The sequence below is a fragment of the Lacerta agilis genome, chromosome 1 (genome assembly GCF_009819535.1).
Source record: "Lacerta agilis isolate rLacAgi1 chromosome 1, rLacAgi1.pri, whole genome shotgun sequence".
In the NCBI taxonomy this organism is placed as follows: Eukaryota; Metazoa; Chordata; class Lepidosauria; order Squamata; family Lacertidae; genus Lacerta; species Lacerta agilis.
Window position 1 is genome coordinate 69,516,717 of NC_046312.1, and position 14,829 is coordinate 69,531,545.

General features: G+C 39.9%; 1 protein-coding gene across 14 annotated transcripts in view; it reads right to left on the reverse strand.

Annotated features, from left to right (window-relative positions):
* SOX6 (SRY-box transcription factor 6) overlaps positions 1-14,829 on the reverse strand; it is a 413,675-nt gene that overhangs the window by 265,106 nt on the left and 133,740 nt on the right. For 2 of the 14 annotated variants that reach the window (XM_033153428.1, XM_033153399.1), the window contains exon 1: positions 880-1,066. The exons of 10 other annotated variants lie outside the window; for them this stretch is intronic. In XM_033153428.1, the coding sequence (XP_033009319.1) occupies positions 880-956 (77 nt within the window). In that variant the 5' untranslated portion in view covers positions 957-1,066. Of the gene's footprint in view, positions 1-879; positions 1,070-14,829 lie in introns of those variants that run through there. 2 more of the 14 variants (XM_033153436.1, XM_033153409.1) reach the window with 2 other exon arrangements.

Consider the following 14,829-nt stretch of genomic DNA (forward strand, 5'->3'; position numbering starts at 1 on the left):
TACTCAGAAGCAAGTCCAACTGAATTCAATGGGCTTACTCCCAGGTAGGTGAGGGTAGGAGTGCAGCATAGCATATGAAATGTGTGTTTACAAAACAAACCTATGAATGAAGAGTTGCTTGTAAAAATAAATTGCACTGACTAAATACTTTTTAAAGAAAACAAAAGTGATAATAGCATTTATACTGACAACTGCAAGGTTTTTTTATTGATTACAATAAACTATCAAGATAATATATAACAGGAAGCCTAACAGCAAAATATAAGATTTCAGTTTTGAAATAACTCTTTTAACACCCTTGGGGGGGGGGGATGATACTTTATATTTCATTTCGTTTCATCTGTTCAGTATGAAATTCCATGCTGCAGAACAGTCTTCTCTGAGTCTTTATGTAAATAATATTAAGAGCTTGCTGGTAAATATTCAAAATGTTCTAACTGAAAAAATTGTGTTGCCATACTTACTATCAAGTAACAGAACACACTTCATTAAAAGGCAAAATACCACAAAAGAAAACTGTGATATTTTTGCCTTTTAATGAAGCTCAAATAAGCTTGATTCCTTAATATTTCAAAAATAAATTACTTTTCTTTTCACCTTTTGTCGAGATTCATTTAATAAAATAGTTTTCCAGGTAAAACATTTTAAAGTGCTCTAAAGAGTTAACAAGTGAATGCTGTAGGGAGAGTTGCCATACCTCACAAAACTCCAAAATTAAAGGAAGGGCTCTTCCAAAAACAAAATAGAACATAAAAAGAAAGGTTACTGTCACTTCTAAAATGTTTAAGTTGAGTTGGCAGTCCTGAGTCGGTTTAAGCAGCACTCAGAGAATGATGGACAAAATAACAGCCACTAATAATAGACACATATAACACTCACACAGGATGGTTGTTCTTCCACTTCTCTGTCTTGTTGTCTCCTACCACCTCAGCCAGCACTTCAGAACTTGATGGCATAACACCTCTGACAACACCTCAGACACCTTCCCAGATCACAAAGAACCACTGTCAAGTGCCAGGAAATCACTTTGAATTAACCTCATCCAACTCTCAGGGTACCCCGGCTATCCATAAGGAGCGCAGCAGCAGCAGCATCCAGTTCGTGGCACAAAGGACTGACAACTCTCTTCAGCGATTAAAGTTGATAAAGACATAAAAGCAAGTGGAAGGCATAAAGGAATTGGGGGCCTGTTGGGAGACACAGAGTACCCCACATGCCTTCTGCCACTGCTGCTACAGTTAAGCAAACTTTACAGCCAGTCAAGCCATCATCCAATAGAGCCTATTTGCTGAGCAACAGTGGAGCTTTGTGGTTTGCCTCACAGTTGACAGTAAGTTATGAGCCCTTTGTGAGCACAGGGGAAGGAAAACAGAGATCGGAATTTGGCAGGAAAATATAATACAGAATTCTCCTGTCTATGGAACCTGAATTTTTGTGAAAACAATCAAGCATTGTTGAAAGAAAGAAAAGCAACTTTGACAGATGAAATATAGAGGGGCCCCTTTTAGGAAAACAGTAAACAAAGCACCATTCAGGCCAGGTCCATTCTGTCATTTATAAAGATAGGTTCTTCTGTGTGGTGAGAGTTTACAGCAGAGTTCAGATTCAACAAATCAAGTGTAAAATCTCCCACAGTCCACATTAAAAAAGCCAGCAAGGGAAGGACAGGAATGCCAACGAGAAAATATCACAAGTTTTTCTGTTTGAGAGGATACAATAAGGAGATGGGTGAAAAGAAGCTCTAAGAATAAAGTCTAAAAGACAAGCCAAAAAGCTAAACAATTGTTAATTATAAAAGAGCTAATTTTGTCCAAGACAGGAAAGAGCAGAACACTGGGGGTCACTGAATAGAAATATGAAAGGAAGGAGCCCATTCTCAAGCATAGTTCTTCAACAATGTCTTTATTTCTCTAGGCTGGACCTCATGAGATCATCATTGGCATGAAAGGCTCCACAAAAACACACACGGGGGGGGGGGACTTGGTCGGGTACTACTATAGTTTGGACATCTGGAATGTCAGCACACAGTGCACTACTTTCTCCAAAGTATCTTTATTCCTCTTTCCAAAAATAGGCATCCTCGCCAGTTTTAGTCACTCAAACTGGAAACTGTACCGTTCAGAATGAAATGAAAAGCATTTTTGTTTCCTTATACTTCGGAACAAGTAATAAGATTTCTGTAGGGCCAAATTAAGGAAATGGTATTTGACACATTGTAGCTATAGATTAACAGTGCCTACTCTTTCTACAGGGCTGGCAATTGTTTTGTGGTTATGACTGGTGCAAGTTTCAGGAATCAGTGGGAAATCTAAAAGACATGCAGAAGGGAGGGAAATTCAACTGTCTCAGTAATTGCTAATGCTCTAAATAGTGGAAAGAGACCACAAACCAGTGAAAGCCCAGTTAGAGTCAAATGACACATTACTTGCACATCATTTGGAAAACATGAACAAAAACTGCTTGGTTTTGTTACATCCAGCTAAAGTAACAATCTTCATTGTGTGCTAATCTGGAGCCAAACCAAGCCACTCCTAAGCAAATAATGCTTGGTAGATGCAAAAAGAGAAAGAAGATTACCAATTTATTTATTTATTTAGACAACCAAAACTATTTATTTCACTGATGAAATCATATAATAACATCTGTGCTTTAAACAACCCTTTAAAACAAAGCCTGCAAAATACAGAAGTGTGCCAATAGGTCAAGAATAATAAAAGCAAGCATGCATATGGATTCAATGCGGAAGATTTATTCAGCTTCAGTTAATGGTTTCTATAGAGATTGATGTCAATCTCTCTGGCCTTTCTTGTGTCAACACTCAGTTACAACAGAGAAGATCATGGCTTTTGCCTTTGATTAGAAGAATCATCTTTCTGCAGTTTACTGAAGGTCACAGCATTTGCAACAAGTTCTCTCTTATTACAAGATCCTGTGTGTAATGTATACACTTGTGAAGCATACTGAAAAGAATTTATTTTATAAACATGGGTCAAAAAGGTTATTGAAGCTAAAGTGAATTCCACCTTTTTCTTACTAACTTAGCTCTAAGGTGTCTTATGCACATTGCTCTGAAAATCTACGGAAACCTTCAAATGAGACTAATTAAGCTGTCAAAAGGTAACCGTGACACAGTACCACAATTTGTTAATACTACTGCCAACTTTCGGTATGACATGACAAGACAGTGAATCATGCCCTTGTCTGCCATTAAAGTGTATTAATAAAGACAGTTCTCAGTATTTTGGGCACGGAATATCACACACAGGCAGGTTCTTCCTCCCCCCCAACCAAGAGGTTATTTACATTGCATATGGGCTTGTGAGGAAGCAAAAGAAAAGACAGCATGATACTGTATAGACCAATTGTTGCTATCTAACATACTCACACACAAATAATGCTGGTTACAGAGGCTTTCTATAAATATATGAAATATAAGTTTACAGAAATTCTCTGAAGACAACAGTCATAACAAAATACACATTGCTGCTGATATGACATCAGACTCCATTATTATCAACCTGGGACCCTGACACAAGAGAATCAGCAGCAGCAGAAGCTTGTAATGTAAACACTACAACTTGGCCATGCCTAATCTTGAGACTAATGTGATAGTACATGATACAGGAGCTGGTGAATTGTATTATGACCACATGAGTACCATAATGTCTGAACAGAGAGAAATCAATCCCCATGCATTTCTTTTGATATATATTCTTGCATATACTTTCTAACAGATGAAACATATTGTAAGGAAATTTAAAATTCAGTTCATCATTATGTTCCATTCTCCTACTTAGTCCTGCCTAGCAATCAGCCCCACTCTGGACATGTCTGCACCAACTATGGTTCAAGATTCAGTTGAGGCCACATCAGGATTGTGAGAAGTTAGCATTAATTGGACCACCTTTCATATTACCTAAGGCCAGTGATTTGCAATGCATGAGATAGGTGTCCTTTGAGGATCTAGGGCAGGCTGTCCCATTGTATGGCAGGAGTCAGTATACATGCAGAGCCCTCCTAACATTCATTTGAACACACACCCCATACCAATCAAATCAAATCATAACTTTACTACGATAGGCTCACCACCTGATTTTGTCCTTGCAAAAAGCAACAGCGGCATACTGGATGGTTGCTACCTTGCATCATTGGTGATGGGAGTTGAAAGGAAGTCGGGGAGGGGCAAAACAGAAGATGGGAAGGAGGTGGGATATTTTTTCTGAAGGAACACTAAAAGGTTTAATAAAGATTGCAGAAAATGTGCAGGTGCCCCCTGGATGGTTATACAGTGGTACCTCGGGTTACAAACGCTTCGGGTTACAAACTCCACTAACCCAGAAGTAGTAGCTCGGGTTACGAACTTTGCCCCAGGATGAGACCAGAAATTGTGCGCCAGCAGCATGGCAGCAACAAAAGGCCCCATTAGCAAAAGCGTGCCTCAGGTTAAGAACAGTTTTGGGTTAATAACGGACCTCCAGAAAGAATTAAGTTCATAACCCAAGTTACCACTGTAAGAACATCAGACCAACAAAAATTCTACAACAGAATTCTAGTATACCAATAAATCAAAGAGTGGGAGACTAGAAAAAAAGAGATAGTGACTGGGAGTGGCCGCCGGGACCACATAACACTGGTACTGAGAAATCTACATTGGCTTCCAGTGCGTTTCTGAGCACAATTCAAAGTGTTGGTGCTGACCTTTAAAGCCCTAAACGGCCTCGGTCCTGTATACCTGAAGGAGCGTCTCCACCCCCATCGTTCAGCCCAGACACTGAGATACAACGCTGAGGGCCTTCTGGTGGTTCCCTCACTGCGAGAAGCAAAGTTACAGGGAACCAGGCAGAGGGCCTTCTCGGTAATGGCCCTCGCCCTGTGGAACGCCCTCCCATCAGAGGTCAAAGAGATAAGCAACTACTTGACATTCAGAAAATACCTGAAGGCAGCCCTGTTTAGGGAAGCTTTTAATCTGTGACATTTTAATGTATTTAATATTTGTTGGAAGCTGCCCAGAGTGGCTGGGGAGACCCAGCCAGATGGGCAGGGTACAAATAAAATAATAATAATAGCATATAAGCAGTTGAATTCTCCATACAGATACTGCCAGAACTACAAATTCTCAATGCCTTATGCAAAGACAAAGTTGGGAGTTAAGCAATGCAAAGCAACATATGAGATATTCACCACATTGCATCCCCGTATGTGGCTATCCAGATGCCAACTGTAAAACACATCGAAGTCTTACAGGAGAAATTTCAGCTAGGTGATTCATGCTTATCACACCACTGAAAATGAACACCATCTGAAAAGGGTGCTCAATCTCCTTCTGGGCTCTTTTTCTGCTCCCATCCACATGAACTCCCACTCATCCTTCCATCATAAAGCACCCTCAAGTATAATAATGAATGAAATTCTCAGATTATTATTTTAGAGACTAAATGGATTCTCACTGTTTTTAATGGACTTACACAAAGAGGCTTTGTTGGGTATTTTGCAATTTATATAAACAGGCTTGGAAAGCGTCGGTGTTTGTTTTTGTAATTAGCTGCAGACATGTGTCAATTTATTTCTAGCAGCTTTTAAGCCTAGCAGCGATATTTCTTTTAAAATATCTCGCTTATGTTTTATCTTCAAAATGAAGTGGGTTTGAGTGTGGAAATGTAAAAATAAACTTTTCCTAATACTTTTCCTCTCCGTGTTTCTACTTTTCCACTCCTTGTTTCCATTATTTAGCAAGGTGAACCATTTTTAAAAGGACCAGCATGGGATTGCTGCAGGGATAGCTTCATGTACTTTCCCTAACAAAAATGTAGCAAGACAACTACTGAGTGAGTTATAGTTATAAACAATTGATACAGATCTTTATAGAGAGAGGGCACCCTTCTATTCACCAGATGCTTCTCTTGCTAACTTATGAGCATACAAAAATGTATTGTAATTAGGGGTGGTTTGCATCACTTGTGCATGGATTCATTCATAAATCTATTTTGTCCCATTTCTATATAAATCTGAAAGCTTTGTGTGTAATTTTTAAAAGCATATTTGAACCTTCATGTTATTTCTGCACATATTTTTCAAAAAATATATGCATATGAAGGCAAAAACATGAATTATTGTATATATTTAATATACATTTTGGTACTTTTTTTACTTGAAAGCTGCATCACAAAATTCAGGGTAGTGTGAAAACCAAAGGATAACTGCATTCTGATCCATGTATTAGTTCAAATCAGGTCGATTTGCTTGAAAATGCAGACCAAACAAAGTTCCTGAGCATCCCTAAATTTTGCCATGGATTACAGTAATAGAACAAGCCTATCAAAGCACCACAAATTTAAAAGAGTACAAAGAATACAGATACTTGAAACAAATGCATCATATTCTGTGACAACTAGCAAAGGAACCACAGGTGTTTGGTGCCTTGTTACTATTCTGATGAGGCATGGGATTTCAGATCATAACATTGCAAGCCCAACTCATCTGGACATAAGCACTTATTGAAACAGGGGAAGATACATTCAGAACTTTTAACAGCATGTAAAATAATAGTGAGCAAAACACCAATTTCCTCCAAATGTACCATTCCCATCATGAAATCTGCTCAGTATCACTATACACCCACAAACACCAGTCTCTGTCTCTTATAATACATTTTCTAATCTTGTTCTCTGTGCCTCAGCGTTCTCAAACTGCTTTTACTATATGTGTCTTGGTGAAAACGTGTAGCTGTTTCCCTTGCCTTTATTTCTCTGCACATACAATATGGCAGTGAAGCACTGAATCACCAGATCATACTTTATTTTTATGATATATTATGCCTTTTGATGTCACGTTGACATCTAATTGATGTCATTTTTGCTTTTTTCGTCTTTGTTTTGTTTCAGAGTTCCAATAAAAAGAGGGTGTTTTTTTAAAATAAAAAAGCCTTTCGTGCTGATGAGTTAGAGTACTGACAGACATGAGCATCTCTTTTATGATGTATTGCCAAATAATTGACTATATTTCTAGCTTCAGTTGAATGTATAGAAAGCCTCCTGTTTCTAGGCAGTTCTTTATATTTGCTGCATGGTGTAAGACTTCTGTAATTCAAGCATGCAACCTCAGCAATAAATTTTATTTATCTAGAGATTAAAGATACAGAACCTATTTCTAAAAAGGGGGCTTGATCCCGCAATTGACTGTCAAACACCATCTAGCCTTAAAGTGATGTAAAGGCACTGAACTCAACAAAACTGAAGGCCAACCCCCTGCTATTTCAATAGAGTCGGGATTCAGGCCTCATCATGGGACTGAAACTGCCTTGGTCGCACTGGTCGATGATCTCCGGCGGGCTAGGGACAAAGGTGAGAGCTGTTTCCTAGTTCTGCTGGATCTCTCAGAGGCTTTTGACACCATCGACCATAACATCCTTCTGGACCGCCTAGAGGGGTTGGGAGCTGGGGGCACTGTTATACAGTGGTTCCGCTCCTTCCCCCTGGGTCGTGTGCAGAAAGTGGGGGGGGATGTGTGTTCAGACCCCTGGGCTCTCACTTGTGGGGTACCTCAGGGTTCTGTCCTCTCCCCCATGCTTTTCAACATCTACATGCAGCTGCTGGGAGAGATCAGGGGGTTTGGGCTGGGTGTTCATCAGTATGCGGATGATACTCAGCTCTACCTCTCTTTCAAATCAGAACCAGTGAAGGCGGTAAAGGTCCTGTGTGAGTGTCTGGAGGTGGTTGGAGGATGGATGGCGGCTAACAGATTGAGGTTGAATCCTGACAAGGCAGAAGTACTTTTTTGGGGGTCGGAGGCAGGCAGGTGTGGAGGACTCTGTGGTCCTGAATGGGGTAACTGTGCCCCTGAAGGACCAGGTACGCAACCTGGGAGTCATTTTGGACTCATAGCTGTCCATGGAGGTGCAGGTTAATTCTGTATCCAGGGCAGCTGTCTACTAGCTCCATCTGATACGTAGGCTGAGACCCTACCTGCCCACGGACTGTCTTGCCAGAGTGGTGCATACTCTAGTTATCTCTCGCTTGGATTACTGCAATGCGCTCTATGTGGGGCTACCTTTGAAGGTGACCCGGCAACTACAACTAATCCAGAATGCGGCAGCTAGACTGGTGACTGGGAGGGCCACCGAGACCACATAACACTGGTTTTGAAAGACCTACATTGGCTCCCAGTACGTTTCCGAGCACAATTCAAAGTGTTGGTGTTGACCTTTAAAGCCCTAAATGGCATCGGTTCAGCATACCTGAAGGAGAGTCTCCACCCCCATCGTTCTGCCCGGACATGGAGGTCCAGTGCCAAGGGCCTTCTAGCGGTTCCCTCACTACGAGAAGCCAAGTTACAGGGAACCAGGCAGAGGCCCTTCTCGGTAGTGGCACCCGCCCTGTGGAAGCCCTCCCACCAGATGTCAAAGAGAAAAACAACTACCAGACTTTTAGAAGACATTTGAAGGCAGCCCTGTTTAGGGAGGCTTTTAATGTTTAATAGATTATTGCATTTTAATGTTCTGTTGGACGCCGCCCAGAGTGGCTGGGGAAACCCAGCCGGATGGGAGGGGTTTAAATTATTATTAATTATTATTATTATTATTATTATAGCTTAGCTGTCATAAGGAATAGCATAGCACAGAAGCATAAGGATCTAATCCCTAAATCAATGGAAAATTTCTAATAGATTTAGATGCAGCAGATAGCATCTTTAAAATATACTCCCATATAAGGCCAAGGTGTGGGATTTTGTAGGTATGTGAGTAAGTGGTACTCCACGTGTCCCTAAAGAAGGAAATGGGGGAAATTGGTTACTACTACATCCAAATACCCCCTAATTTTTTTTTCTTTTGAAAGATGATTTTTATAATTTTCTATTAAACTGCATCAGACTATGGGAGACATATTTTGCACATTACTCTTGTCCCATGTATTTCATGTACACATGAATTATTATTATTATTATTATTATTATTATTATTATTATTATTATTATTCCAGTACTCAAAATATTACTGTTGTTCAAGTAAGAAGCCTATGTAGGGTTGCCACGCATCCTTGAAAAATGTGCTCATCCTTTTTTGGGGGAGAAAAATGTCCCCTGTCCTGTTTGGATTTCAAACAGGACACCTTTTTCATATATTTGAGCTTATTCTCCTCCACCTCCTCCTCCTCCTCCTCCTCCTCCTCCTCCCCACATATAGGAAGGGAGACACTTGGCTTACTGGCAGTACATTTGAAAAGGATCTAGGGGTGTTAGCGGACCACAAACTTAACATTAGTCAACAGTATGAAGCAGCAGCAGATCAAGGGAAGTAATAGTACCACTCTATTCTGCCTTGGTCAGTCCACACTTGGAATACTTGTCCAATTCTGGGAACAATTTAAGAAGCATGTTGACAACCAAGATGATCAAGGGTCTGGAAACTAAGCCTTATGAGGAATGCTTGAAGAAGCTGGGTATGTTTGGCCTGGAAAAGAGGAGACTAAGAGGAGATATGATAGCCATCTTCAAATATCTTAAGGGCTGTCACATGGAGGAGGGAGCATGCTTGTTTTCTCCTGCTCTGGAGGGTCGGACCTGAACCAATGGCTTCAAGTTGCAAGAAAGGAGATTCCAACTGAACAATTGGAAAACTTTCTGACAGTAAGAGCCATCCAGCAGTGGAACAGAGTCCTACAAGAGGTGGTGGACTCTCCTTCCTTGGAGGTCTTTAAACAGAGGTTGGATGGCCATCTGTCATGGATGCTTTAGCTAAGATCCCTGCATTGCAGGGGGCTGGACTAGATGACCCTTGGGGTCCCTTCCAACCCTAAGATTCTATGATTTTATGAAAAATGCCCCAGCCCTTGCTACACATCACTTCTCCATCTCTGTCACCTCTGGGCATTGGTCGTCAGTTCTCATTACTATCTGCCCATCTGCTGATAACATTCCCTTTTACATCACAGCTTTTATAATATACAGTGTTCTGCAGCTACTATATATCATAAAGCATTACTTCCTCTTTATAAAAAAAATATCATTTTTAAAGTGAACTCTAAGAGTGCTGCTCTTTTGCCTCTCTCCCATGACTCCCATTCTTACTGTATCATTTTCTCTTTTGCACTTAAGCCCACAAATTAAATCCAAAGCAAACAGCAAATGCAAATATCTTTAGAAGACCAGACAAATATTTAAAAAGCACAAAAAGAGACTTTACTTCCATTGCTAGATCTTCCTCCAACTTTTGTTTGCCAGGCAGGTTTCTCCCTTGTTTCTGCACTTCTTTTTAAGAGAATGCCACACTTGCAACAGTACGTTTTATAATCTACACAAAGTGCATGAAGCTATAAACAATAGCAACTGGATAACAAAGGTTGCAAATTTATATTGGGCATTTTATTACTTAGTGGTAGAGAAAGAACTGACACTATAAAAGAGCCTGTTATCTGATAATCTAACGCAAACACACTTTCAAACAATGTAAAAGCTAAACACTAGATACTTATGACCAAAAGCAAACAATATTACAGTATAATCAAGATATCAGAGGTAAATGGCCACAGTGGAAGAGTCGAGTCCAAGGGCACATTTGGATGGTTAAGCAAGTGTCAGATGTGCCACCCACTCTTCCAACCCCTGGATCACCTTCCAGAAAGGAAGAGTGAAAGTGAACACATATACCCACTTCAATTCTACAAGCGAGTTGGATAAAAGTTGGCTCCACTAGAATTAATTTGAGCATTAAAAGTACAAAGAATCAAAAGAGGGAGTGGAAAAGAGTGTCCTTCTTCTAACTTCTTCCTTCTTCCTTCAGCCCCATGTATTTTTAATAGAGAAAAAGGGTAACTACCCTTTCTACCTCATGATGAAGAGGGCAGTGAGGAGGGCTCATGAGCTTCGTGGTCATCAGGAGAAGACCTCAGGGATGCCACTACACCCATGGGTGCCATGTTGGTGACCCCACCTTTCATAGTACAGAACATTGCATAATAACAACACACATTGATATATATATATATATATATATATATATATATATATATATATAGTTCTGTAATACAAAAGTGCAAGTATGAGAAATATTCATTGAAAATATTTCCCCTGAAACAACACACATACCCATGATGCGAGTGGGAAGCCAGCTTTGGAGACAATATGACCAAGTGCTGGCCTCAATTGCTTCCATCAGCTGCATATATCAGCATAGAGAAAACCGTGCACATGGAGTGTGGGCACTCAATATTGTTACATTCTTAATTAATTTGTTGTTGCCACAAACTTCTTTAAAAGGGAGTAAGTTTTACTGCCACAAACATTGAGAAATAATGACTTTTGTTTGTCACCCTCGGTGATTTAATTAGCAAGGAAATAGTGGTCTGGTCTTCCCACATATTGCTGCCATTTTTCTATTAAGTCCTTATTTAATACATAAGACAAGGCTACTCATTTGTAGGCCCAGAACAAGAAGAGGCTGCTTGTTGCACAACACGTTTACATACAACTGCATAGAAAAATGAAAGTAACTACAAGGACAAGCCAAAGGGTGGGGTCTTAGCTCCAACCCATAATAAGTGGAGACAATGTTTTATTCTGTCATTACTACAGATATCTGCACACATGTGATCCACAAAACTAACATTGGGTATATATTCCAAAAGGCAATATATTAGGACCAACCAAGGTGCCTCAGAAGTGGGGTAAGCTTCTAAGTTCTCCAGAACTGTTCATCAGGCAAGATATAACAACTGTAATTTTTAGAGATTCCTTTTACTTTTTTATTATGCATATATGTTCTACTGCACTACTGTAGTTCATTGCTGAGTGCAAACATAGGGCAAACTTTGGTCTGTTTCCAATAGTGTGTAAAAAGCCCCTTTCCTGATTTGTTATCAAAAAGGCACAAGTCATAAATACGCAGGAGGATTCCCATCTACTTAGCTAAAATAGGTGAGTAGTTAAATGAAGAGGACGACAGCAAGCAAGGTCAAAGAAGCTATTAGAAGAAAGAAGGCTTCCTACAGAAAATGGAAGCCTTGTCCAAGTGAGGAGAACAAAAGGAACACAAATGTTGGCAACAGAAATGAAAGCAGGCAATAAGGGGTGCAAAAAATCCTGCAGACTTCCCATAGACTTCTGGACTAGATAGGCCTTTGGTCTGATACAGAAAGCTCTTCTGATGTTCTTATGAAAGAATGCAATAATGCATAGATACAAATACTTAAAATGTTGCATTCATATAAATCATAGTAATTTGAAAATATTATTGTAAAGAACATGGTTATTAAGATGTTCAAATGGCATAGAAAGAGCCTGTTAAATCTCCAATTCATTAGTTTAAACATTCCCAGATCAATACCAAACAAATGATATGGCCAGCTGGTTATTTAGCAATCAATACCTGCACATATCTACACATTTACTATGGAGCAGTTATCTCCCTGAAATCAGTATGATTACTCAAGAATAAGCAGTTCATGAACTGCAACCACTATACAAATTTAATAAATGGCCTCAACAAAATGTCACATTAAAGAAACTTACAAAAAATGTCTCAAGAGCAACATGAAACTGAGCCAGTGGACACCCTTTGTTGCAGCTTCATGCTTGAGGCAAGCATGAGCTTTTATCAATAGTCCCATGACTAGGATTTCTATAGCTGCTCTTCAGTCTAGCAACTCTGATGGAGAGGGAGACACTGCTGTACAGATTTCACAAGATTACAATGACTGTGCAGACAATTCTTACCTATGCTGTCATCAAGGCTATGGAGTAAATGGGTGGCAAAAGTGACAAAGTCTAACTCTACTGAATTACCAGTTGGATGACTATACTCCTTCACAACTAAGACCTAAAGTTTTATTTTAACAGTCTGCAGATTTACTACAATAATCTTGAAGTGGGTGGAGGCAGCTGCTAACAGGGGCAGAGGAACAGGGGGGGGCGGTGGGAGCGCACTGCCCCCGGCAGCGCAATCCCAGTGGGGTTCCATCGCAGCTGCCCCCCGCCTGCACTGGGCACCCTGCCCCCAGAACATGTGCCCCGCCTCCTGTGGGTGGCACACCATGGCCACAGGATACATGCCAGCCCCACCCCCGCCTGCTCTCCGCCCCCGGTGCTGGAGCATGAAGCTCCGCCACTGGCCACTAATACTTATTTAGTAGTGAAAACTGAACTTTCACCACTTTGGTGTAATGCTTTACTCTCAGTAATGAGGCTAGATGAAAGCAAATATCTCTATATTTTCTTGTTTAAAGCTTCAGTCCATGAAAATGTAAGGTGTTCTGTGCTGTAGCAAAACATTCCTCTTAACAATAAGAAAATGTAAGAATATAAGAGTTGCCTTATATACATGTGGCAAACAAAATATCTGAACTGGGAATTTACCAAATTATACCCTATACTCTGCTACTATACTGCTACTATACACAGCTTACACAGAACTGCAGCACACGTGCATGCTATTTTATGGATATATAAATCAATTTTGTGTAGCAGTTTGTAACACTTGCCAGGATTTATTAATTTTAATTAGTTGCATGCTAAAATACTCTGTGTGTGTATGCATGTGCATACACACACACACACACACACACACACACACACAACATTGAGCACCTATATGTACAGTTCCTACTAAACAGCAACATTCTTGCAGGCTTCACCCTTAATTCAAATGTCTGAGAAACAAGTGTGATGGGGGTGGGGTGGGTTTGTTTTTGTTTTTTTAATCACTTTTACTCTATATGTACCAACCTGTGGGTTTCTAAATACAGAGAATTATTGTTCTGTGTTGGGTTCATTCATTCATTAGAACAATTACAAAAAGTCCTCTAAATGACAAGCAGTTAAAATATTATGGAGGCCTATTAGGAATGGCCATGTGAAGAGCCCATTGCAAAATTAACCAAGTGACAGGTTTAGATGTATCATCACTTATTTTAAAGAACAGTTTATCGACACACTAGCATACTGGCTAGTGCTGTAAATGTTGCCAGAGGAGGGGTTTACAATATGCTTTGCCTTGAAAACCTGGTAAAAATAAACCTGATAGACAGCATTAGTGCTGTCTCTCTCTAATCTCTAAAAGCAATTGTGCATAGAGCAAGTCATAAACTTGGGTGTACAATGTCCAATTTTTTTATCTCTTTAAAAATCAGAAGTACAAAAGAGGTAGAATAAGCTATAACTATCGGCCAATTCACCCACTGGCCAACTCAAACAAAAAATGTGTAGGGCAATTTAAAAAAATAAAAATAAAAGTGCTAGTGTGAGTTGTAAGTTTCCCTTCAGATTCGTTTGCTGTCCCTCGGCAGACACACAATAAAAAAAATTGCTGCAGTGTTTGCCCTTTGGTTATTCAAAACCTATGTGAATTATATTACAGCTACTATGGCTAGGATCCAAAAGCTTGTTAGGAAGCACAGAACAATAGTTAGATAGTTGGGACTCAGAAACATCTTGAGCAATGCTTTGATTCCAGGTCTGTGTGTCAAATTTACATGAAACAAGCAGACTTCATGGCTACCAATAATATAGAATTAAGGGTAACTAACTAAGCTTCATATAAGCACATACTAATAAGTGGCACATAACAGTATATATGTGGTGTGCCTTTTCTGTGCATTGGGCAAGTTTACCAAGTATAGCAACCATGTCACTGCCACAGTTACGGCCATGCTATCTATGTGTGTGTTTGTGTGTACTCACCGGTACAGAGTATTGTACTGGCACCTCTCTTTTTTTGCTGCCCACGGATGTCATTTTATGCACTTTTATCAATATATGACTACCTCATTAGCGCTGGTTACAGCTAACAGAACTTAATTTGAAGAAATTGTTCACCAAGGATCAGTTTCAAACATATTATTA